The 26444-nt window shown below is 47.3% G+C and overlaps 1 protein-coding gene across 5 annotated transcripts in view; it reads right to left on the bottom strand.

Annotated features, from left to right (window-relative positions):
- Window positions 1-25723, bottom strand: part of LOC125453449 (tripartite motif-containing protein 2-like) — a 66293-nt gene extending 40570 nt beyond the window's left edge. For all 5 annotated transcript variants that reach the window (XM_059646905.1, XM_059646906.1, XM_059646907.1 and 2 more), the window contains exons 1-6: window positions 25614-25723; window positions 10684-10856; window positions 10242-10476; window positions 4356-4507; window positions 3872-4052; window positions 1493-2216 (exon numbers count right to left, since the gene is read on the bottom strand). In XM_059646905.1, coding sequence (XP_059502888.1) covers window positions 1493-2216; window positions 3872-4052; window positions 4356-4507; window positions 10242-10476; window positions 10684-10817 — 1426 coding nt within the window. In that variant the 5' untranslated portion in view covers window positions 10818-10856; window positions 25614-25723. The remainder of the gene's footprint in view (window positions 1-1492; window positions 2217-3871; window positions 4053-4355; window positions 4508-10241; window positions 10477-10683; window positions 10857-25613) is intronic.
- Window positions 25724-26444: the final 721 nt, after the last annotated feature.

The following is a 26444-nucleotide window of genomic DNA, read 5'->3' as shown; positions in this document are numbered from 1 at the left end:
AAAAACAGCCAAAAGAGAATCCCCCTAGTCCTCTCGTACCACCCCACCAGCCTCCGGACACAACGCATTATCCTCCGACACTTCTGACATCTACAATCCAACCATACCACTAAAGACATTTTTCCATCCCCACCCTTGTCTGCTTTCCGGAGAGACCACTCTCTCCAAGGCTCCCTTGTCCGCTCCAAACTCCCTTCCAACCCCACCACACCCGGCACTTTCCCCTGCAACCGCAGGAAGTACTACACCTGCCCCCACACCTCCTCCCTCACTCCTATCCCAGGCCGCAAGATGATTTTCCACATCAAGCAGATGTTCACCTGCACATCTGCCAATGTGGTATACTGCATACACTGTACCCGTTGTGGCTCCCTCTACATTGGGGAAACCAAGCGGAGGCTTGGGGACCACTTAACAGAACACCTACGCTTGGTTCACAATAAACAACTGCACCTCCCAGTCACGAACCATTTCAACTCCCCCTCGCATTTCTTAGACGACATGTCCATCCTGGGCCTCCTGCAGTGCCACCTGTAGATTGCAGGAACAGCAACTCATATTCTGCTTGGGAACCCTGCAGCCCAATGGCATCGATATGGATTTCACCAGCTTCAAAGTCTCTCCTCCCCCCACTGTATCCCAAAACCAGCCCAGCTCATCAGCACCTCCCTAACCTGTTCTTCCTCTAACCTATCCCCTCTCCCACCTCAAGCCGCACCTCCATTTCCTACCTACTAACCTCATCCCACCTCCTTGACCAGTCCGTACTCCCCCAAACCCACCCCCCCCCCCCCACCCGGACCATACTCTCCTCTCCACCTATCTTCTCCTCTATACATCTTCGGTCCACCTTCGCCTCTCTCTCTATTTATTCCAGAACCCTCTCCCCATTCCCCTTTTCTGAAGAAGGGTCCAGGCCCGAAATGTCAGCTTTTGTGCTCCTGAGATGCTGCTTGGCCTGCTGTGTTCATCCAGCTCCACACTTTATTATCTCTCAATCCAATATTGCTCAGGTTACAAGGATCACATCCTGGTCTTTCAAGATAAATACCATGATCAAACCCAGGGAGGAGCCCAAGGTCTTGGGAAGACATTGGTGGGTCCATTCCCACAATGAGAGGTGTGTGTTCTGGTGAGAACCAGTCCAGCCAAATTGAGGCTCACTTTCAATTAGGGAGTGATTGTGGAGTGGTGCCAGGGTCCAGGCCAATGTCGTGTGGGCAAGGGTTCACACCCCAGCAAGGCCACTGGGTGAATTTACATTCAGTAAGTCAACCCAGAATTGAAAGCTGGTCTCCATGATAACCAGAAACCATCGTCGATTGTCAATTAAAACCCATCTGGTTTATTTCAGGAAGGAAGTCTGGCCTACAGGTGACTCTTAGTGATGTGGTGAAATGCCAAGTGTGACATTCAGTTCATAGGCAGAGGTACCAAAAGCCGGTCCTGCCAACAATGCCCACATCCAAGTGAAGAACAAAGAGAAACTCACCCACACGGATAATTAGCTCATCCTCGATGGGGTTCTCCTTTTTTTTGGCAGTGCCATACATGCTGGCCGGACGGCGGACGGCTTTCTGACGGATGTGACCACTACTCGGAGACTTTACCCTGCGCTTGACGTCCTCAGGAGAATGTGAGGAGTCAGAGGGTTTGGTGGCTCGGACTCGGTAAGGACTTCCTTTGACAGGTTGATTATACAGAGTCACAGACAGTGTGAAGTCACCCTCCATCTTCAGTGTGTAAAGGAGCTCATACGTTCCATTCCTATTGTCCACAATCTCGCCCAGAGTGCAGCTACCGTCAGGAGCAATGATTTCTGCCTGCAGGGTCGCATTACCGCTCTTCACAAGCTCTCCATCTTTATCCTTGGTTGTTATAGTAACTGTGGTCTGCTGGCCAACCACAGCATGCCGAAGACCCTCTCCAGTGGCTACAGTCTGCTGTGCTACGGCATTGGTGGTGACCAGAACTCCAAGATTCAGGATAGACTTCCTCACCACGTCAGTCTCCACCCTCAGGTCTAGGTGCTCATTTTCCTGGGGTTGGAGAGGAAAGTCCTGTGCAGCGAGCTCGCTTAATGTCTCCGTCATCTGTTTTTTCACCAGGAGCACCTCAGTCTCCGTGCCATGGCTCAGGGCCTGCTCCGTGAATTCTGAGCTACTCTGTATCTTCTCCTGACCCTGCAGCAGATAGTCCAACTGCTTCTCAAGAACCTGCAAGATTGAGGAAGAAGGTCAGCCATTAAGCAGGTGGAGATACATAGCCAGATGTGGTACAAACTGGAGATGGAGGGTATGGGTGGGGTGTCTGCACAGATCTCAGACTGGGGAACATCGGCACAGGTCACCAGCTTCTAGGAATTGGGGCCTTGGTGTTGAGGTCTCCTTCTGGTGTCAGGCCTTGCCACTCTCTGATTGATTGTTACAATCCAAGAGAAGCCAATCAGCCAATGATTTATTGATTGTTCTGATTTTTTCAATGCCTTACCTCAGAAGAACAGTTCTGTCTTTTCTTTATTCACTTGTGGGTATTATTGGCCATTGCAGTGTTCAATGCCCATCTCTAGTTGTCCCTTGAGAAGGTAGTGGTGAGCTGCCTCTTGATCTTTGGAAATTTGCTTACCTTTGCTGTATGTGTTTTCCACTCATTATACCAGAGTCAATTCCTCTGTCTTTTATATATGAGTTGTGTGCAAGCATGGAGGTTCTTTTTAAAATTCATTCATGGGATGTGGGCATCACTGGCAGGATAGTATTTATTACCCATCCCTAATTGCCCAGACGCAGTTCAGAATCAACCACATTGTTGTGGGTCTGGAGTCACACGTAGACCAGACCAAATTTCCTCCCCATAGGACTTTAGTGAAGCAGATGGGTTTTTCTGACATAGAACACAGAACATAGAACAATACAGCACAGAACAGGCCCTTCGGCCCTCGATGTTGCGCCGACCTGTGAACTAATCTAAGCCCATCCCCCTACACTAGCCCATCATCATCCATATGCTTATCCAAGGACTGTTTAAATGCCCCTAATGGGACTGAGTTAACTACAATGGCAGGCAGGGCGTTCCACGCCCTTACCACTCTCTGAGTAAAGAACCTGCCTCTGACATCTGTCTTAAATCTATCACCCCTCAATTTGTAGCTATGCCCCCTTGTACAAGCTGAAGTCATCATCCTCGGAAAAAGACTCTCACTGTTCACCCTATCTCATCCTCTGATCATCTTTAACGTCTCTATTAAATCCCCTGTTAGCCTCCTTCTTTCCAAGGAGAACAGACCCAAGTCCCTCAGCCTTTCTTCATAGGGCCTGCGCTCCAGACCAGGCAACATCCTGGTAAATCTCCTCTGCACCTTTTCCAATGCTTCCACATCCTTCCTATAATGGGGCGACCAGAACTGCACGCAATATTCCAAATGAGGCTGCACTAGCATAGCCAATAATACCCACAAGTGAATAAAGAAAAGACAGAACTGTTCTCCTGAGGTGAGGCATTAAAAAAAAATCAGAACAATCAATAAATCATTGACAATTGACAATGGATTCATTTTCATCATTACACTCTTTGTTCCAGATTTTTATTACATTCAAATTCCACCATCTGCCATGGCAGGATTCGAATCTGGATCCCCAGAACGTTAGCTCAATCTCTGGATTAACAGACCAGCAGTAATATCACCAAGCCATTCCCTCCCTTATCCAGGGAAATGGGAGATGTTCCATTCAATGTGAAGCAGGTAATTGACATGGTGGCCTGTGAACTGGGAGGGCTGTAGGATGTGGCGGTGTTGTTGGGAGCTTCAATATCCAACAGTACCAGCTGCAGGAACGTTAAAGATTGTACTGTGTCCCTCCTGCCCTCTCACCTTCCGTTTACCGTTACAGAGCCCCTCCAGATCGGAGATGAGTGAGGCCTTCCGTAGCTGAATGGCTTGCTGCAGCTCCTCAAAGCTGGTGCTGATCTCAGTGACCGCGATGTCCTTGTTGGCAATCAGCTGTTGGCAGATCCCATGAATCAGCTCAATGGCAGCATTCAGCTGGGGCAACCTGGTGAAGGTGGGAGAGTGGAGAATGCACCATGAGGTCTGGATATTTGGGGGTTGGAGGGTTCAGGAATGAACTAGGGTTGGGGGAAAAGGGGAAAAAAAATGAGGGGATTGGAAGAATGTGGGAGAGTCCAAGGAGTTGGGGAATAGGGAAGGGAGGATGAGGAGTAAGGGGAGGAGAAATGAGGCAGTGGGCGAGGGGAGGGGGATGAACAGTTTGAAGTGGTGAGTCAAAACGAGGGGAGGCGTGGAGAGGATGAGGGAGAATGGGGGGGGGGGGGTCGGGTGTGGTGAGGGCTCTCACCGGGATTTGATGGCGTCCAACTGCAGCCGGAGCGAGGCCTTGTGCTGATCGACCACATCACGGAGCGGCACTGTGCGGTGATCGCGGTGCTCAGTCTCAGTACACTCCCTGCACATTGCAGTCTCACAGGATCCACAATAAAACTCCATTCCCTAGACAAAAGAGCAAGAGAGTTAGGGGAGAAGTTGGGGGAGGGTAGGAGGTAGAAAGAGAAAGACCGATCTGGACAGGAGAGAAGGGAGCGAGGGAGCGAGGGAGATACAAGGCCAAGGAAATGAGGCTTCCAGACACCTTTTGAATGGACTCAGTGAAGGTTGAAATAAGAATGCCATGATACCAGGGCATTGAATTCCCATGGACTGTGGTGCAGGACAGACTTCCCCATGCGCCAGATTCTGGCTCCATTCGACAGGGTTGGCTTCTGATGAGCAACAATGAAACGGGTTCCACTGAAACACATTAATAACACTGCCACTCCCAACTTCCAATTACAGCAATTGTTCATAGAGACAGTGTGAAGGGGAGAGAGGGGGGGCGAGAGCGCATGTGTGAAAAGGGGCCCTTCCGCCCTCGATGTTGTGCCGACCTGTCATACCGATCTCAAGCCCATCTAACCTACGCTATTCCATGTACGTCCATATGCTTATCCAATGACGACTTAAATGTACCTAAAGTTGGCGAATCTACTACCGCTGCAGGCAAAGCGTTCCATTCCCTTACTACTCTCCGAGTACCTCTGAGATCTATTCTATATCTTTCACCCCTCAATTTAAAGCTATGCCCCCTCCTGCTCGCCGTCACCATCCTAGGAAAAAGGCTCTCCCTATCCACCCTATCTATTCCTCTAATTATTTTATATGTTCCAGTTAAGTCACCTCTCAACCTCCTTCTTCTGTAATGAAAACAGCCTCAAGTCCCTCAGCCTTTCCTCGTAAGACCTTCCCTCCATACCAGGCAACATCCTAGTAAATCTCCTCTGCACCCTTTCCAAAGCTTCCACATCCTTCTTATAATGCGGTGACCAGAACTGTACACAATACTCCAAGTGCGGCCGCACCAGAGTTTTGTACAGCTTCACCATAACCTCTTGGTTCCGGAACTCGATCCCTCTATTAATAAAAGCTAAAACACTGTATACCTTCTTAACATCCCTGTCAACCTGGGTGGCAACTTTCAAGGATCTGTGTACATGGACACCGAGATCTCTCTGCTCATCTACACTACTAAGAATCTTACCATTAGCCCAGTACTTTGCCTTCCGGTTACTCCTACCAAAGTGCATCACCTCACACTTGTCTGCATTAAACTCCATTTGCCACCTTTCAGCCCAGCTCTGCAGCTTATCACAGATAACATACAGCATCCTTCGTCACTATCCACATTCCACCGACCCTAGTGTCGTCTGCGAGTTGAAAAGGGGAGAGAGGGAGAGAGTGTGTGAAGGGAAGAAAGAGATGTGTGAGTGTGAAGGGGAAAGAGAGAGAAAGTGAAGGAGAAAGAGAGAGTGAGTGAGTGAGTGAAGGGGAAAAAAAAAGTGTTGCAAAGTTGGGCAGAGCACTTCTGGATTGGGAGGCAGGAAGTTAGAATTTGGTGTTTATAAAGTGCTTGAGGGAACAGCATTGCATGGTCCCTTTAAAAGATCATGTGCTTTTTCTATGCTTAGAGATTTAAAAATGGATGTCTGTAAGCAGCAGCTTGAAAGTTTGTAAGTACACAGAGAGCTCCCAAATTGAAACACTTGTATCAAAAGGCCATACAGCTAGCAGGTCAAGCAGTAGCTTTCTCCCCAAGGCAATAAAGTTTTTGAATTTAGCCAATCTGAAGCAGGCCCCTAGATGCCAAAAACCTACTAAATTTAACCCTGACAGTCTTGACAACATTGTACCAATCCTATTGCAATAAATATTGATATGCCATCAATGGTATAAAAGAATGAGGCAGTTGGACAAAGATATTAGAGTTAGTTGCCATTCACTAGAGCTAATGGCCCTCAGCTCTCGAGAGAGAGAATCATGGGCTCTCACAGCCTGCTCTATGCCTTCAAGAAAGCACCATCTAAATACCAACGGTACCAACATCACAACTAGTTAATATTCCTGACAGAAGAATCAATGGTGAAGGCACAGAACATTCCAGAAGACATGTAACCTGGCTGTAATTTTGAGACTTAATTTTTTTTTAATTAATTGGGACTTGTATTTATTTGAACAGCATACCATAAGAACCTTGCTTTATTCAGGAACAGTTAGTAGTTAGCAGGGGTTTTTCATTTTGCAAATAGTTTAGTCAATTTGTTCATTGTTAGATTTGTTTTTCAAATTTCAATTTGTTCATTGATCAATAAATTGTTACTTATTGATCATAAAGTGAGTGATAGAGATTTATTTTGTTTAACCACTGCAAGTTGCTGAAAAGTAGATTACACTAAATTTCACACTCCTTTTACAGATTATTGGGCAAGGTGCTCCTCTTTGGATGTTTAAGTTTGAGTTCTCATGGAGGATGTCAACATCTGCTTTAAAACAAGAGTGAAGGGGAAAGAGAGGGCACACCTGGGTGGAAATGCGGGGAGGGGGGAAAACAATGTCAGAAACTGGGAGGTTATGCGCTTTGGGAGGAAGAATAGAGGCATGGCCTATTTATAAATACCAAAAGGCTTCAGAAACCTGAAGCGCAAAGGGACTTGGGAGCATTAGTTCAGGATTCTCTTAAGTTTAACAGATAGGCTCAGGTGGCAGTTAGGAAGGAAAATGCAACGTTAGCATTCATTTCAAAAGGGCAAAAATACAACAGCAGAAAGTACTGCTGAGGCTATATTAGACTCTGGTCAGGCCGCATTTGGAATATTGAAAGCAGTTTTGGGCCGTGCATCAAAGAAAGGATGTGCTGCCCTGGGTGAGGGCCCAGAGGAGGCTTACAAAAATGATCCCGGGGATGAAGGGCTTGTCAAATGAGGAGCAGTTGAGGACTCTGGGTCTGTACTTGGAGTTTAGAATGAAGGAGGTGACGGGGGGGGAGATCTGATTTAATATTATGGAATACTGAGAGGATGGGTGTAGTTGGATATAAAAACAGAAGTTGCTGGAAAAGCTCAGCAAGTCTGGCAGCATCTGTGAAGAAGAAAACAGAGTTAACGTTTCAGGTGTGGTGACCCTTCCTCAGAACTGGTGATAGCTGGGAAAACATTGGTTAATATATAGAAAATAGTGAGGGAGATGGGGTAGGGAGGGGATATATAAACAATAGGATAGAGCCCAAAGAGACAGAAGAGCAGTTGGATACACAAAGGAGTTGATAACGATCAGGCTCGGAGGGCAAACAGTTGTTCATGGGGGCTGTTAGTGTCTAACAATAGGTAGTGTATAATGGCAGGCTACATGATAAATGTGACCAGGTAAATGCTGAGAGGATGTTTCCTCTCATTGGACAGTGTAAGACCAGACAGCACAGTCTCAGAATAAAAGGGAAGCAATTTAAGACCAAGATGAGGAGGAATTTCTTCTCTGAGAAGGTTGAATGCTTTTGCAACTCTTTGCCACAGAGAGGTGTGAGGCAGAGTCATTGTGTATATTTAAGGCTGAAATAGGCAGATTTTTGATCAATAGAGAAATCAAAGGAAACGGGGAAAGGGCAGGAAAGTGGGCGTGAGGAACATTAGACCAGCCTTGATCCTATTGAATGATGGAGCAGGTTCAAGGAGTGAATAATTTACTCCTATTCTTATTAATGGCCTTATGATAATATTCCATATCAAAGACAATGACATAAAATTTCACAGCATAGTGGGAAAACATCATTTAGATAGAAGATTGATTGATTTTCAGGAATGAGAGAATGGGAATAAATGAGCCATTTTGGTGTTAGCAAGATGTCACAATTGGAGTGTCATTGTGAGCAGTTTGAGGATTTATTTGTTCGACTATTTTAAATGATTTTAATAAAATGGACTGAAGCTATAGGTTTAAATTTATCAATAACCCCATGATAGGGAGCAAGGTTAGTTACGAGTCAGACGTGCATTCCATGCCTCTACCACTCCGAGTAAAGAACATACCTCTGACGTCTCCCCTACGTCTATCTCCACTCACTTTAAAACAATGTGTCCTCGTCATAGCTACCTCCACCCTAGGATAGTCGAGGCATACCGTTTAAGAGCAAGGAGGTTATGTTGGAACAGTATAAAATGTTGGTTAGAACACAGCCTAACTATGTGCAGTCCTGGAATCTACATTGTAGGAGGGATGTGATAGCACTGGAGAGGGTGCAGAGGAGATTTACAAGCATGTTGACTGGGCTGAAGAGTTTCAGTTATGAAGAAAGATTGGATAGACAGGGGTTGTTTTCCTTACAACAAAGGAGATTGAGAAGGACATGATCGAGGTTTATGAAATAGCGAAGGTCATAAAAAGGGTCGTCGGGAAGAAACTTCTCCCCCTTGATGGAGGGATCAATGACCAGGGGATGAAGATTTAAAGGAAGGGGGAGGAGGTTTAAAGGAGATGTGAGGAAAAATCTGTTCACCCAGAGAGTGGTGGGAATCTAGAATTCACTGCCTATAAGGGTGGGAGAGACAGAAACGTTCAGAACATTGAAATCTGGCTGGACCAAAGGACCGGTTTACTTACTGTATAACTCTATAAATATTTGGATGCACATTTACAATGCCAAGGCATCCAAGGCTGTGGAAAAGTGCTAGGAAATGGGAATAGAATACTGAGGTGAATAGTGAGTTAGACAGGGCCTGTCTCTGTGCTGTAGATCACTATCGCTCTAAACTGCTGCATTCCAGGCAACATTCCAGTGAATCCCTTTTGCAGCCCGTCCAGAAGAGGTCATACAAATTAGGACTGGTTTCTCTAGAATTTAGAAGGTTAAGGGGGTGGTCTGATCAAAGTTTTCAGGCTATTAGCAGGAAAAGACAGGGTCAATAAAGATAAACTATTGCCCCTGGTTGGGGATTCCAGAACTAGGGACATAGTCTGAGAATTAGGGCAAGATCGTTCAGGAGAGATGTTAGGAAACACTTCAGCACTCAAAGGGTAGGAGATGTTTGGAACTCTCTCCCTCAAATTGCAGTGGATGCTGGATCAGTTAATTTTCAATCCAGGAGTGATATATTTTTGTTAAGTAACAGTATTAAGAGATATGGGCCAAAGGCAGGTAGATGGGGTCAGGCCACAGATCAACCATGATTCCACTGAATGGTGGGACAGGCTCTCTTCCTATGTGACTAGCTGCTCCTTTCTTCCTGCCCAATTGCAAAAACTCACATTTTCCACATTTTGTCATCTCTGCCAAGGTTTTGCCCACTCACTTACCCTGTCTACATCCCTCCGCAGACTTGGTGCCATTCTCACCACTTGATTTTGCCCGAGGCAGGAAAAGAAGGAATGAGAGGAAGTGGGGCAGGACTGAGCAAGAATTTTCCCAGCTGGGCATGAGTTAATACAGTCTAGCTGTGCAGGGGTCACAAGGGGCCTGGGGTTAATGGTCAGGATTTGGTGCGGAGCACTCAGTGGGTGAGCTCTGTGCTGCCCCGACACCTCTCTCTGAAACCAACACCATGTGGTCACACCTGACCTCTCACTCGGAGCCCACTCCTGGTTCCCTCACCCTGACCGCTGTATCCAGTGCCTGACCCCTGCATCCAGTGCTCGCCCCCAAACTGACCCCTGCATCCAGTGCCCGCCCCCAACCCCCTCAGTCAAAGCCAACCCTCGACTCCTGCACCCCATGCCCATTCCTGACACTTGATCCCCGTGCACAGTGAATCCATAAACCACCCTGCCCTCAGTATCTTCCCTTGACCTCTGACTCCTGCCCCATTGCTTTTGTATCCTCTCCCAGACCCAATGCCAGCTTGAAGCGGCTCCTCTTGGCACTGACCTTGCCTTCATGGTTGGGACACGACAGGGAGTGTCCAGACACTGCACTGACCGTATCCTTCAGAGAGGCTTGCTCCTGGTTACAGGCTGCATTGCCCTGCAGCACCTCCATCAGGTTGGTGATGAAGAAATTATTCTGCAAAGCGGACACTCCTTTTTCAGGGAGGATCGAGGTCTGACGGCAGACAGGGCACGACAGGGTCAGGCTCTGTGGGGGGATGTAATTCTGCAGGCACCTAAGGGAGCAGAGAAAATAAGAATCCTGGTGAGCAAGGCTACAGGGTCCTGGCCCCTAGAGGCACCCAAACACAGCTCCCCTACCCCGGGCCCCGCATCCAGCCCCCAAACACAGCACAAAACATCCAACGCTCAGTGTGGTGTATCACGAGGTATCCTCACGTCCAGTCCTAGACCCTGATGGCAATCAGGCCCCTCATTCTTACCTCTCACAGAACGTGTGCAGACACGGCAGCACTTTGGGGTTGTTGTATCGGTCAAGACAAATACTGCAGACCAGAAACTGCTTGTCAATCTGTCGCACCACTGGGCTAGTGATGGAATCACAGCCCGCCATCATAACCTCCCCAGGAAGCAACCGTCACAAAGAAAGAGTAACCTGCAGAGAGAGGGGTGAGTAGAGGCAGGAAACAGAGGGGTGAGAGGAGAAGGGAAGGGGTAGGGCAGAGGGAGAAACAGAAAGTGAGATGGGGGAATGGGGTGGATAGACAGACGGGAAAGGGGAAGAGAGAAAGAGATAGAGGAAAAGGGAGAGGCAGACAGATAGGGAGGGGAGCAGAGAGAGAAATGAGACACAGATACAGGAAGGGGAAAGAGGGAGAAGGACAGTTTAATAATGCACACCAGGGATTCACAAAGATTCTAACACAGGAGGAGGCCATTCAGCCTGTGTCCTGGGCTGACTGTGCAACAACTCACCCAACACTATTCTCCCACATTCTCTGCATTGCCTGAACCTACTGCCTCCATAAAATATCAAGTGAACCTGCCTACCCCATACTCTCAAGACTGTACATTCCAGACTCTAACCATTCAAACAAAAGAAAAGTCATATGGTGAAGATTTGTGAGAAGCCAGAAGATTGGGAAGTAATTAAAAACCAACAGAGGGTAAGTGAAAAATCCAGTAAGGTGGGAGAAGATGAAATATGAGGGTAAGGTAATTACTAAAAGAAGTTTGCAAGAGATTATTTTAGATATGTAAAAGGTAGAGTGTAAAGTGTGGACATTGGACTGTTGTAAAATGAGGCTGGGGATGTAGTAATGAGGAACAAAGTGCACCCAACTCTTGTTCCTCCAGGACTGCATTAGGGAGCGGGAGCTGGACGAACTTCGGATCATTCAGGAGGCAGAGTCAGTGATAGACAAGAGTTACAGGGAAGTAGTTACTCCTAAGCATGAAGAAAGCTGGGTAACTGTTAGAAGAGGGGAAAAAGCAGTCAGTGCAGGGATCCCCTGTGGTCGTTCCCCTGAAAAACAAATACACCATTTTGGATACTGTTGAGGGGGCTTGGGGGGGGGGGGGGGGGGGGTGGAGAGACTTACCATGCACTGGGGTGCAGGTCTCTGGCACAGAGTCTGACCCTCTTGCACAGAAGGGAAGGGGGGATAGAGAGTAATAGTCATTGGGGACTCAATCGTTAGAGGGACTGTCAGAAGGTTTATTACCCGTGCCACATGATAGCGAGGCAAAGAACAGGGAGAGATTTCAGCTGCAGGGATGGTGCAGGTGGATTTAAATAGCTCAGCAGGGGAATGGGAAACGGTGGTGTAGTTCCAGTATACAGGAGGAAGAGAGTAGGGAGGACATGGGCAGGACCTCACTGTCACAGGAGTGTGCTGGCAGACAGCAAGCTGGTTTGAAGTATGTCTACTTCAACACCAGGAGTGTCCGGAATAAGGTAGGTGAGCTTGCAGCATGGATAGGTACTTGGGACTTCGATGTTGTGGCCATTTCAGAGACATGGGTAGAGCAGGGTCAGGAACGGATGTTGCAAGTTCCAGGGTTTAGATCTTTCATTAAGGTCAGGGAAGGAGGTAAAAGAGGGGGAGGTGTGGCTTTGTTAGTCAAGGACAGTATAACGGTGGTTGAAAGAACTTTTGATCAGGACTCGTCTACTGAGGTGGTATGGGCAGAGGTCAGAAACAGGAGAGGAGAGGTCACACTGCTAGGAGTTTTTTTTATAGGCCTCCACAAAGTTCCAGGGATGTGAAGGAGAGGATTGGCAAAACGATTCTGGGCAGGAGTGAAAGGAACAGCGTGGTCATTATGGGAGACTAACTTCCCCAACATCGGCTGGGAATGCTATAGCTCTAGTACAATGGATGGATCAGTTTTTGTCCAACGTGTGCAGGAGGGTTTCCTGACACAGTACATCGAAGGGCCGACAAGAGGGGAGGCCACACAGGATCTGGTACTTGGTAACGAACCAGGCCAGGTGTTTGATTTCGTGGTAGTGAGCATTTTGGAGAGAGTGACCATAATTCGGTTATGTTTAGTTTAGCGATGGCAAGGGATAGGAACATGCCACAGGGCAAGGGTTATAGATGGGGGAAGGGCAATTATAATGTGGTTAGGCAAGACTTAGGAAGCATAGAATGGGGTAACAAAATGCAGGGGATGGGACAATCGAAATGTGGAGCTGGTTTAAGGAACAGATATTGCGTGTCCTTGATAGGTATGTCCCTGTCAGGCCGGGTGGAAGTGATAAGGTAAGGGAACCGTGGTTTGCTAAAGAAATTGTATCTCTTGTTAAGCGGAAGAGGGAGGCTTACGTGACAATGAGATGAGATGGCTCAGATGTGGCGATGGAGAATTACAGATTAGCTAGGAAGGATTTAAAGAGAGTGTTAAGAAGAGCAAGGAGGGGAAATGAGCAGACATTGTGATCATAGATAATGAGAACTGCAGATGCTGGAGAATCCAAGTGGGGCTGGAAGAACACAGCAGGCCAAGCAGCATCTCAGGAGCACAAAAGCTGATGTTTCGGGCCGAGGCCCTTCATCAGACCCTCTCTGAAGAAGGGTCTTGGCCCGAAACATCAGCTTTTGTGCTCCTAAGATGCTGCTTGGCCTGCTGTGTTCATCCAGCCCCACACTGTGTTAACATGAGCAGACATCAGCAGGTAGAATAAAGGAGAACCCTAAAGCTTTCTATCGGTGTGTGAGGAATAAGAGGATGACTAAGGTAGGAGTAGGACCAGTCAAAGACAGAAGTGGGAAGTTGAGAGTGGACCCTGTGGAGATTGGAGAGGTGCTAAACGAGTATTTCTCATCTGTTTTCACTCAGGAAAAGGAGAATATTGTAGAGGAGAAGACTCAGTTACAGCTACTAGAAATGAAAGGATTGAGGTTAGTAAGGTGGTGGTATCAATTCTAGAAGGTGTGAAGGTAGATAAATCCCCTGGGCTGGATGGGATCTTTCCGAGGTTTCTCTCGGAAGCTAGGGAGGTGCTGGCAGAGCCTTTGGCCTTGATCTTTGAATCCTCATTGTCCACATGTTTAGTACCAGAGGATTGCAAATGTTGTGCCCTTGTTCAAGAAGGGCAGTAGAGATGACCCAGGTAATTATAGACCTGTGAGCCTTACATCTGTTGTAGGAAAAGTTTTGGAAGGGATTATAAGAGATAGGATTTATACTCAACTAGCAAGCAACAATTTGATTGGAGATAGTCAGCATGGATTCATCAAGGGCAGGTCGTGTCTCTCAAACCTCTAAGTTTTTTGAGAAGGTGACCAAGCACGTGGATGGGCAAAGGGCAGTTGATGTGGTGTACATGGACTTCAGTAAAGCCTTTGATAAGGTTCCACATGGTAGGCTATTGGAGAAAATACAGAGGCATGGGATTGAGGGAGATTTAGCAGTTTGGATTAGAAACTGGCTTTCTGTAAGAAGCCAACGAGTGGTGGTTGATGGAAAATATTCATCCTGGAGTCACGTTACTAGTGGTGTGCTTCAAGGCTCTGTTTTGGGACCGCTGCTATTTGTCATTTTTATAAATGACTTGGACGCAGGCATAGGTGGATGGGTTAGTAAGTTTGCAGAATACAATAAATTCGGTGGAGTGGTGGACAATGTGGAAGAATGTGGCAGGTTGCAGGGAGACTTGGATAAACTGCAGAGTTGGGCTGAAAGGTGGCAAATGGAGTTCAATGCATATAAACGTGAGGTGATTCACTTTGGGAAGAATAATAAGGCGGCAGAATACTGGGTCAATGGAAAGATTCTTGGTAGTGAGGACGTTCAGAGGGATCTTGGTGTCCATGTACATAGATTCCCTGAAAGTTGCCACCCAGGTTCGTAGAGCTGTTAAAAAGGTTTCCGGTGTGTTAGGTTTTATTGGTAGAGGGATGGAGTTCCAGAGCCGTGATGTCATGCTGCAACTGTACAAAATGCTAGTGTGGCCTCACTTGGAATATTGCATGCAGTTCTGGTCGCCCCATTACAGGAAGGATGTGGAAGCATTGGAAAAGGTGCAGAGGAGATTTACCAGGATGTTGCCTGGTCTGGAGCGAAGGTCTTATGAAGAAAGGCTGAGGGACTTGGGTCTGTTCTCATTGGAGAGAAGGAGGCTAACAGGGGATTTAATAGAGACGTTAAAGATGTTCAGAGGATTAAGTAGGGTGGACAGTGAGAGTCTTTTTCCAAGCATGATGACTTCAGCTTGTACAAGGGGGCATTGCTACAAATTGAGGGGTGATAGATTTAAGTCAGATGTCAGAAGCAGCTTCTTTACTCAGAGTGGTAAGGGCGTGGAACGCCCTGCCTGCCAATGTAGTTAACTCAGTCACATTAGGGGCATTTAAACAGTCCTTGGATAAGCATATGGATAATGATGGGATAGTGTCAGGGGATGGGCTTAGATTAGTTCACAGGTCAGCGCAACATCAAGGGCCAAAGGGCCTGTTCTGCGCTATACTGTTCGATGTTCTATGAACAAAGAAATGGTGCAGGAAATGAATATATACTTTGCAACAATTCCCACAACAGAAGACACCAGCACCATACCCAAACTTCAAGAGGGTCGGGGGCAGAGGCGAATCTAGTCAGCATCACCGAGGACAAGGTGCTGAAGTAGCTTAAAGATCTGAAGATGGATAAATCACCCAGACCAGATGGTCTACATCCCAGAGTTCTTAAGGAGATAGCTGAAAAGACAGTGTAGGCCCTCATGGTGGTCTTTCAGGAGTCACGGAGGAGTTCCAGAGGACTGGAAAATAGCAAGTATAAACCCCGGTTTAAAAAGGTAAAGGAAGCAGGTGACTGGAAATTATTGATAAGTGATAATGGGAACTGCAGATGCTGAATCCAAGATAATAAAGTGTGAAGCTGGATGAACACAGCAGGCCAAGCAGCATCTCAGGAGCACAAAAGCTGACGTTTCGGGCCTAGACCCTTCATCCATGATCATGGACATGATCTAATTGGATTTCCAAAAAGCCTTTGGCAAGGTGCCGCATAGGAAGATGGTAAACACGTTAAGAGCCCATGGTGTTCAGGCAAGGTATAGCACGGATAGAGGATTGGTGGACTAGCAAAAGGCAGAGGGTGGAGATAAAGGGATCTTTTTCAGGATGGCAGCCAGTGACTGATGGAGTTCACAGGGGTCAGTGTTGCGACCACAAGTATTCATGTTATACATCCTAAACAAAGGAACTGAGGGGATTGTTGCTAAGTTTGCAGATGACACAAATACAGGGAGGGCTAAGGAATGTTGAGAAAGCAGGGAAAATGCAAAAAGGCTTGGAAAGGGGGCAAAGAATTGGCAGATGGAATACAATGTGGGAGAGTGTGAGGTTATGCACTTTTGTAGGAAGAAGAGAGACAGAGCCTATTTTCAAAATGGGAAAGACTTTAGAAATCTGAAGCACAAAAGGGATTCGGGAGTCCTGGTTGAGGATTTTCTTAAAGTTAACAAGCAGGTTCATTGGTAGTTTGGAAGGCAAATTCAATGTTAACATTCATTTCAAGAGGGCAAGAATAAAAGAACAGGGATGTATTGCTGAGGCTGTATAAGGCTCTGGTCAGACCACATTTGGAATATGGAGATCAGTTTTGGGCTCCATATCTAAGAAAGGACCAACTGGCCTAGAAGGGGATTCAGGAGGAGTTTAAAATAATGACAACAAAGTTGCTGGAAAAGCTCAGCAGGTCTGGCAGCATCTGTGAAGGAAAAAAACAGATTTAACATTTCAGGTCCAGTGACCCTTCCTCAGAACTCAATAACCCTTGATCCTCTTTCTAAGTAAACAGAGTAAACTATACAATAATGACCCCAAGGATCAAGGAATTGTCAAATGAGGAGCAGCTGAAGACTCTTGGTCTGTACTCAATGCAGTTTAGAAGGACGGAGTGGCGGGGGGAGCTGATTGCAACTTACAGAATCTGAGGGGCCTGGATCGAGTGGACATGGAGAAGATGTTTCAATGCGGACCCGAGGGCACAGCCTCAGAGTAAAGGAACAACCTTTGAGAACTGAGATGAGGAGGATTTTCTTCTGCCAGAGAGTGGAATCTGTGGAACTCATTGCTGCAGGTGGCTTTGGAGGTCAAATCATTGAATGTATTTAAGACTGACATCGATAGGTTTTTGATTAGAGGGGGAACAGGAAAACGGGGTTGAGAAATATACCAACTATGATCAAATGGCAGAGCAGACTCAACAGGCCAAATGGCCTAATTCTGCCCAATATTTTATGATACTAAGGAGTCATTCTGATCACCCCCCTCCACATACTCAGACAGTACATTCCAGACCCTAACCACTCAAGTGAATCTGTCTTCATCACACAACTGTGCACAAGCCTGCAACTGAGGTCAAACAAGTAGCTTGTACCAATTCACCATCAGCTCTCTATGAAAGGGTGCTCTGACTCAAAGGAAACAAAACTGGCAAAAGGAAGTAGACAGATGGTGAGAAAAATGAGAAGTCAAACAAATCACATGCAAACAGCAGACATGATCAAAATGGAGAAAGCTCTCTCTCTCTGATATATATGTATTATATGCACCTCGTAAAACACAGAGGTTGCACTGGGAAAGGCATTTCAGAGGATCGAGAGTGGCCACCAGCCTTTAACAAATTCAATGCTTCTGTTTAAGTTGGATACATGCTTTTTGAGTTAACCACAGATCAGAGGCAGACCCTGTAACCTGCTCTGTCATTCTACAAGATCACGGTGATTTGTGTTTTGACTCCACATTCCTATCTACCCCTGCATTATCCTCTACCTTTCTGCCGAACAAGAATCTATTCAGCTCAATACATGATGGATAGCACAACATTAGATACAGAGTCAAACTCCCTTTTTCCTGCTCTCCCATTAAATACTTCAAGGACAGGGACTACACAGGGTTAGGTGGAGTAAAGCTCCCTGTGCAGCATCTCTAATCAAACACTCCCAGGGCAGGGACAGCACAGTAGTAGATCCAGAGTAGATTCCACGACACTATCCCCAATTACTCCGAACAGGGACAGCACAAAATTAGATACACTGTAAAGCTCACTCTACACTGTTCCTATCAAACACTCCCATGACAGAAACAGTAGAAGGTTAGATGCAGAGTAAAGCTTCCTCTAAACTGTCCCCCATCACAAACTCCCAAGACAAGGACAGCATGGGTGAAATACAGAGTATCTAAGCTCTCTCAACAACATCCCATTAAACATTCCCAGGACAGGGTCTACTATATTAATGCGAGGAGTGTAATAGGTAATACTGATGAGTTAATGGTGTGGATTGACACATGGAAGGATAATATTGTTGCCACCACAGAAACATGGTTAACGGAAGGGCTGGAGTGGTAACTCAACATTCCAGTACACAGGATCGTTAGACAAGTCAGGGGAGGGTGTAAGAATGTTGAACACCTCAAGAAGGTCATCTCTTTACCTTCTCAGCTGCCAGGAGAACAAGCTCAATCTCTCTAACCTTTCCTTGTACCTAAAATTTTTCAATTGGGTAATTCTGAGGGGATTTCAACTTTCCCAGCATAACACTATGACTATCCCAATTTAAGGGTTTAGAGGGTACAGATTTCTTGAAACTTATAGAACATAGAAATGTACAGTACAGCCCTTCGGCCCACGATGTTGTGCCGTGGATTAATCCTAATCCAAAAGTAAAATAACCTAACGCACATTCCCCTCAATTCACTGCTGTCCCTGTGCATGTCCAGCAGTCGCTTAAATGTCACTAATGACTCCGCTTCCACGACTACCACTGGTAAACTATTCCATGCGCTCACAACTATCTGGGTGAAGAACCTCCCTCTGACATCTCCTCTATACCTTCCTCCTAACACCTTAAAACTGTGACCCCTCGTGGCAGTCAATCCTGCCCTGGGGAAAAGTCTCTGGCTATCGACTCTATCCATGCCTCTCATTACCTTGTGCACCTTATCCAGGGGAGTTTTTTCTATCAATACGTAGAAAGCCAACAAGGGACGGCTCAGTGCTGCATCTGGTTCTGGGGAAAGAAACTGGAAAAGTGTTGATGTGGTAGCGGAGGAATTTTTTAGGTGATAGCGACAACTATAGAGTGCAGTTGAAATTTGGTCTGGGCAAGGTAAAAGATAAGACATAGAACAGTACAGGCCCTTCAGCCCATGTTGTGCAGAACTTTTACCCGAAACCTAAGGTCTATCTAACGTCCATCCCTACCTTATGCTATCATCCATATGCCTATCTAATAGCTGCTTAAATGCCATTAAAGAGGCCGACTCCACCATCCTCTCCGGCAATGCATTCCACGCGCCTACCACTCTCTGAGTAAAGAACCTCCATCTGACTTCTCCCCGATATCTACCTCCCTACCTCCTTTCACTTTAAAATTATGTGCCTTCGTAAAAGCTATCTCCACCGTAGGAAAACGTCTCTGGCTGGCTACTCTATCTATACCTCTGATCATTTTGTACACCTCTATCAAGTCATCTCTCATCCTTCGTCATTCTAAAAAAAAGCCCTACATCTCTCAACCTTTCCTCGTAAGACATTCCCTCCATTCCAGGCAAGATCCTGGTAAATCTCCTCTGCACCTTTTCCAATGCTTCCACATCTTTCCTGTAATGGGGTTTTAACTGTATAGAACACAGAACATTACAGCACAGTACAGGCCCTTCGACCCTCGATGTTGTGCCGACCTGGTCATACCAATCTGAAGCCCATCTAACCTACACTATTCCATGTACGTCCATATGCTTGTCCAATGACGACTTAAATGTACCTAAAGTTGGCGAATCTACTGCCATTGCAGACAAAGCATTCCATACCCTTACTACTGAGTAAAGAAACTACCTCTGACATCTGTCCCATATCTTTCACCCCTCAATTTAAAGCTATGCCCCCTCGTGCTCCCCGTCACCATCCGAGGAAAAAGGCTCTCCCTATCCAATCCTCTGATTCTCTTATATGTCTCAATTAATTCACCTCTCAACCTTCTTCTCTCTAACGAAAACAGCCTCAAGTCCCTCAGCCTTTCCTCCATACCAGGCAACATCATAGTAAATCTCCTCTGCACCCTTTCCAAAGCTTCCACATCCTTCTTATAATGCGGCAACCAGAACTGTACGCAATACTCCAAGTGCGGCCGCACCAGAGTTTTGTGCAGCTGCAGCATAATCTCTTGGTTCCAGAACTCAATCCCTCTATTAATAAATGAGGGTTAAACGCCATCTGCCACTTCTCAGCCCAGCTCTGCATTCTATCAATGTCCCTTTGTAACCTAGAACAGTCCTCCACACTGTCCATAACATGACCCACCTTCGTATCGTCCACGAGCTTGCTAATCCACCTTTCCACTCCTTCATCCAAATCATTTACAAAAATCACAAATAGAAGAGGACCCAGAACAGATCCTTGTGGGACACCACTTGTAACTGAGCACCATGTTGAATATTTTCCATCCACTACCACCCTTTGTCTTCTAAGGGTCAGCCAATTCTGAATCCAATCTGCCACATTTCCCCCATCCCATGCCTCCTTACCTTCTGCATGAGCCTACCATGGGGAACCTTATCAAAACACCTTACTTAAATCCATGTATACCACATCCACTGCTCTACCTTCATCCACATGTTTGGTCACCTCTTCAAAGAATTCAGTAAGTTTTGTGAGGCATGATCTACCCCTCACAAATCTATGCTGACTATCACAAATTAAACTGCACCTTTCCAAGTGATCATAAATCCTCTGTCTCAGAGCCCCTTCCAATAATTTGCCCACCAGTGACATAAGACTAACTGGTCTGTAATTTCCAGGGTTATCCCTGTTCCCTTTTTTGAAGAAGGGAATGATGTTTGCCTCTTTCCAATCTGCCAGTACTATATCCATGGACAATGAGGACAAAAAGACCATTGCCAGAGGCCCTGCAATCCCATACCTCCTCACTTCCCACAGAACCCTTGGATAAATCCCATCAGGACTTGTCTATCTTCAACTTCTTCACAATTCCTAGCACGTCATCTTTACTAGCATCAACCTCTTCTAACCTATCTGCCTGTTTCATAACATCCTCCTCTACAACTAGGTCCCTCTCAGTTGTGAATACTGAAGAAAAGGACCTCTCCTATCTCTTAGTGCACAAATTCCCTTCTTACAATCCTTGATCAGCCCTACCCTTTCTCTGGTCATTCCCTTGTTCTGCACATACACCTTGGAGATTTCCTTGATCCTATCCGCCAAGGTTTTCTCATGCCCTCTTATAGCACTCCTAACCTAAGATGGCCTGCAAATGACAACTTCAATTGGCAGAAGGCAGATTTTATTAAAAGAAAGCAGGATCTGGCCACAATAGACTGGGAACAGCTCCTCGCAGTTAAGTCTACAATGGAGGTCATTCAAAAAGAAGTTGGGAAGCCCCAATATGTACCCCGTAGAGGGAAATATAGATACAGTACATTCAGAGAACTCTAGATGTTTAGGACAATTCGGGATGGGATAAAGAAGAGTAGGACTTTCAGCAAGTCCAAAGGGAGCAATTCAGCTGCAGCCCTAAAGCAATACAGGAAGGGGAGGAGGGAACTTAAGAAAGCAATCAGATGTGTAAAGAGGAGGCATCAAAAAGAACCTGCAAGCAGGATTAGGGAGGATGCTAAGATATTTCATAAATACATTAAAGGGAAGAGGTTTACCAGAGAAAGAGGAGGGCCCATTAAGGACCAAAGAGGTAACCTACACGTGAAGCCACAGGATTTCAGAAGGATGTTGAATGAATATTTCTCTTAAGGCTTCACTCTGAAGAAGGAGAACGTAGGCATAGACTCCTGGAAAAGGAGCTGAGGAACTTGCAAAGTTTGGCACAGGAAATGGGGAAGTATTGGAAACTCTGTAGGATTTAACAACAGATAAATCCCCTGGCCCACATGACCTGCATTCCAGGCTGCTGTAGGAAATGAGGCAGGAAATTGCAGGGGTTCTGATAAATTTTTAATTCCTCTCTGGCCACAGGGCAAGTGCTAGAGGACGGGAGGACGGCTAATGGGGTTCCACTTTTTAAGGGGGGTGGCAGAGGTGAACCAGGAAATTACAGAGAGGTCAGTCTCATGTCAGTGATAGGAAAACTACTGGGGTAAATTCTGAAGGAGCAAATTCACGCCCACTTGGAAAAGTATGGGTTAACTAGGGATAGTCAACATGGATTTGTCTAACAAATTTGTTAGAATTTTTTCCAAAATGTGATCAAGTGCGTGGATGAAGGAAGTTCAGTTCACGTAGTTTATATGGATTTTTAGCAAGATCTGACGAGATCCCACTTGGGACACTGAGTGAGAAGTACATTCTGGAGGAGGAAGTTGGGAGGTGATGGCCCAGTGGTATTATCACTAGACTGTTAATCCAGGAATCCAGATAATTTTCTGGTTCACTAATGCCCTTTAAGGGAGGAAACTGCCATCCTTACCTGGTCTGGCCTACATGTGACTCCAGACCCACAGCAATGTGGTCGACTCTGAACTGCCCTCTGGGTAATTAGAGATGGGCAATAAATGCTGCCCGGTTAGCGACATCATCATCCCGTGAATGAATAAAGAAAAAAATCATGGAAATGAGGGAAACTTGGCGAGATGGATCAGAAACCAGCTTAGTTTTTGGACACAAAGGGTAATGGTAGACACCTGTTTGAGTGACTGGAGGCCAGTGTCCAGCGGTGTACCACAAGGATCAGTATTAGGGCCCTCATTGTTTGTTATATACATAAATGTAGATGTAAATGTGGGGTAACGTAAAGCAAATTTGCAGAGAACACCAAGATAGGTAGTAAACGAAAACCTTAAGAACTGCAGATGCTGTAAATCAGGAACAAAAACAGAACTTTCTGGAAAAGCTCAGAAGGTTTGGCAGCATTTGTGAAGAAAAAAAAAATCGGAGTTAATGTTTCAGGTCCGGTAACCCTTCCTCAGAACTGCAGTTTTTCCAGCTGAGCTGAGCTATTCCAGCAACTTCTATTTTTGTACCAAAATTGATAGAATGGTTAATAGCAAAGATGGTTGTAACTTATAGGCAGATACAGATGGGTTAGTCAAATGGCAGACAAGCAGCAGATGGTGTTTAACCCTGATAAGTGTGATGTGATGCACTTTGGAAGAGCAAACAAGATAGGGGAGTATTTAATGAACGGAAGGACAGTGGCTAGCTTAAAGGAACAGAGAGATTTTTGGATTATTATTCACAGATCCCTGAAGTCAGTGGACCACATGAGCAGGTTAGTTAAAAAGGCATATGGGACACTTGCTTTCATCATTCGTGGCATATACAGCATAAGAGCAAGGAGGTAATGTTGGAGTTTACATAATATTGGTCGGGTCGCAACTGGAGTATTGTGTGCAGTTCCAGTCACTTCACTCCAGGAGAGATGCGGTCGCACTAGACAAGAGACAGAGATGGTTTATCAGGATATGGGGAGGCAATGGCCTAGTGGTATTATCGCTGGACTGTTAATCCAGAGACCCAGATAACATTCTGGGGTCCTGGGTTCAAATCCCATCATGGCAGATGGTGGAATTTAAATTCAATAAAATATTTGGAATTAAGAATCTAATTAATCCATTGTTGACTGTCAGGAAAAACCCACCTGGTTCACTAAAGTCCTTTAGGGCAGTTAGGGATGAACAATAAAAGCTGTCTAACCGGTGACATCCTCATTCATTAATGAATTAAGAAAACATTGCCTGGGATGTAGAAATTCAGCTATAAGGTGAGACGAGATGGGCTTGGATTGTTTTCTTGACAGCAGAGAAGATTGACTGGGATATGATTGAGGTGTATAACTGGGTAAATAGAGAAAAGCTGTTCCCTTTGGTTGAGGGGTCAATCATGAGAGGGCAAAAGTTTTAGGGTACGGGGCAGGAGATTGAGGAAATTTGCAAGAAACCTTTTTCACTTAGTGCATGGTGGGAATCAGAATGCACTGCCTGAGAAGCTTTAAACAAAAATTGGATAAGTACTTCAAATATCATAACATTCAAAGACCTGAGACAAGTGCAGGAAAATGGGATTAGTGCAATTTTACTGGTAGTTAGGTGGGTGTGGACTCAATGGGAATATGGACCTTTTCTGCACTGTATGAATCTAAAAGCAAGCGTTTAGATAGAGTAAAGCTCCCTTGGGAATATCTGTGGGAAGGGTAAGGTGAGGGGACAAGGGAAGGTTCTCACAAGTTCATCCAGAAGGAGTTTTCTGGGATGACACACTTGGTGGTGAAACCAGTTTTCAGAGCCAATGTGGAGATGGATTTGAGCATCCCAAATTCGAGGAGAAATTGCTATAGCCAGATCCCCACTGCCATTTGTAGTCCGTGTTTGTGACCAAAGAGCAGAGATCCCCTCAGCTGTTTGCAGTGGTAACCATCCCACTGCAGCAATGACTGTAAGGCTGCAGAGTCATCAGTTTCCCAGTATTCCAACTGCATTTCCAAAGTGATGCTATGATTTCCACCAATGTTGCATAAACCCTATTCCCGGTATTCAAAAACACTTTCCTTCAATGCTGGCAGACACAAGGATCTGCGAAAAACAGCTGAGCTTTCAAATAACCCCAATGCTTGCTGAAAACGACTTCAACTACCAGTCCAACACTCAACACACAGAGATAATGGGAACTGCAGATGCTGGAGAATCCAAGATAATAAAGTGTGGAGCTGGATGAACACAGCAGGCCAAGCAGAATTTCCTGATGAAGGGTCTAGGCCCAAAATGTCAGCTCTTGTGCTCCCGAGATGCTGCTTGTCGTGCTGCGTTCATCCAGCCCTACACTCGGCAGACACACACTGAATTGGCGAAGATACACTCATCAGCAACATCAAACGCCAGGGCTTTGAAGTGAGGGTGCGCCACACCGTTGGAGGGTCAGCACTGAGGGTGCGCCGCACCGTTGGAGGGTCAGTGCTGGGCCAGCAGCAGGGTGGAGATTACATTTCTCTTGCTCTCTGTTGTTTGTTGTGTTGTTTTGCTGATGTTGGGGCTCAGGGGAATCTGATGCTCACCGAGATTAACGTTGAACATGTGTCCAGCTAAGAGGGGCTCAGAACTGGCAGTGAGTTTATGAAAACCTGCCCTTTCCCCGGTCAGCCTGTACCACCCCCAGCTCTGACAGAATATTGCTGAAAATTAGTAAATATTACCGATTATGAGCGAGTAATACCGACTGCTGGAATTCTGAAGACTGTCTTCCCCGGCACTGCCACAGTTTTCATCAGCTTTCACCCTCGGTGCAGGCAGAGTGGGGACAGCAGCACCCCAACCCTCAGCTGCATAGACACACACACATGGGCAGGGACACACACGCACGCACACACACGCACACAGACACACACACACACACACACACACACACACACACAGACACACAGACACACAGACACACACACACACAGACACACACAGACACACACAGACACACACACACGGGCAGGGACACACACGCACGCAGACACACACACACACACAGACACACACACACACAGACACGCACAGACACACACACAGACACACTCCATTCCCCTCACCCCAACCTGAACACACCCACCACTCCATCCCATACCCTTCCCCCTAACCCCCACAACGACAACGCCTACAATTCGCTGCCCCACCCTCTCATCACACCCCCCCCCACCACTCCCAAGGAGACACACAACCCCCTCCGACCCCACACCCACAGCAGACACACCCAACCCCCTTGTGCCGGTCCGCGGTGACCCGGCCGTGCCCCGTGCCTCGTGGAGGGGGGGTGTGAGGAGGGCCCGGGGGGGGGGGGGTCAGCGGGTGGCGGCTCTGCCCCTCTCCCACAGCCAGGCCCCGCGGTCACCAGGCCCAGTGCCCGGGGTCGGGCTCTCTCCCCAGGCCCGGCCCGGCCCCTCACTTACCGAGCGGCGGGACATGCCGGTCTCAGCCTCGCTGCCGACTCGGAGCTGCCCACCCGCCGGCCGCAGAGGCGGGGGGGGAGAGGGGGGGGTGACTGGGGGAGGGACAAGGCGGGGGGCGGGCGGCGCTGGGCCCGGCAGGAGGGGAAGGCCCGCCCTCGCGGTGACGTCACGCTGCCGCAACCGCGAGTCATCATCCAGGACGCGCCCAGTCGCCGATCGACCCGCCCATTTCACCCTCCACGTCACTCCCCTACCCCCAATCCCTCAGTCACCCCTCCCCCTCACACCCCCCTCAAACACCCACCCCCTCACACCCCTCATACTCCTCATACCCCGCCGCCCTCACACCACACACCCCCACATCCCCATCCCCTCACACCCCTCCCCCCAAACCCCCATCCCCACACACCCCTCCCCACCACACCCCTCCCCCCAAACCCCAATCCCCACACACCCCTCCCCACCACACCCCCTCACACCCCTCCCCCCACAACGCCTCACACCCCCATCCCCTCACACCCCTCCCCCCACTCCCCTCCCTGACACACCCACACCCCTCCCCCCTCACACCCCTCACACCCCAATCCCCTCACAACCCTCCCCCCCACACTCCCATCCACTCACATCCCAACACCCTTAACCCTATCCCCTCAAACCCCAACACCCCTCCCCCATACCCCTCACCCCCAAATCCCTCCCTTCACACTCCCATCCCCTCACACCCCTCCCCCCCACTCCCCTCCCCGACACCCCCTCACACCCCCATACCCTCACACCCCAACACCCCTCCCCTCACAACCCCCACACCCCTCACCCCCAAACCCCTCCCTC

Source organism: Stegostoma tigrinum, chromosome 6, assembly GCF_030684315.1.
Source record: "Stegostoma tigrinum isolate sSteTig4 chromosome 6, sSteTig4.hap1, whole genome shotgun sequence".
Lineage (NCBI taxonomy): Eukaryota > Metazoa > Chordata > Chondrichthyes > Orectolobiformes > Stegostomatidae > Stegostoma > Stegostoma tigrinum.
The sequence above is the reverse complement of the archived record's forward strand: the minus strand, read 5'-3'. Positions and strand labels throughout refer to the sequence as shown.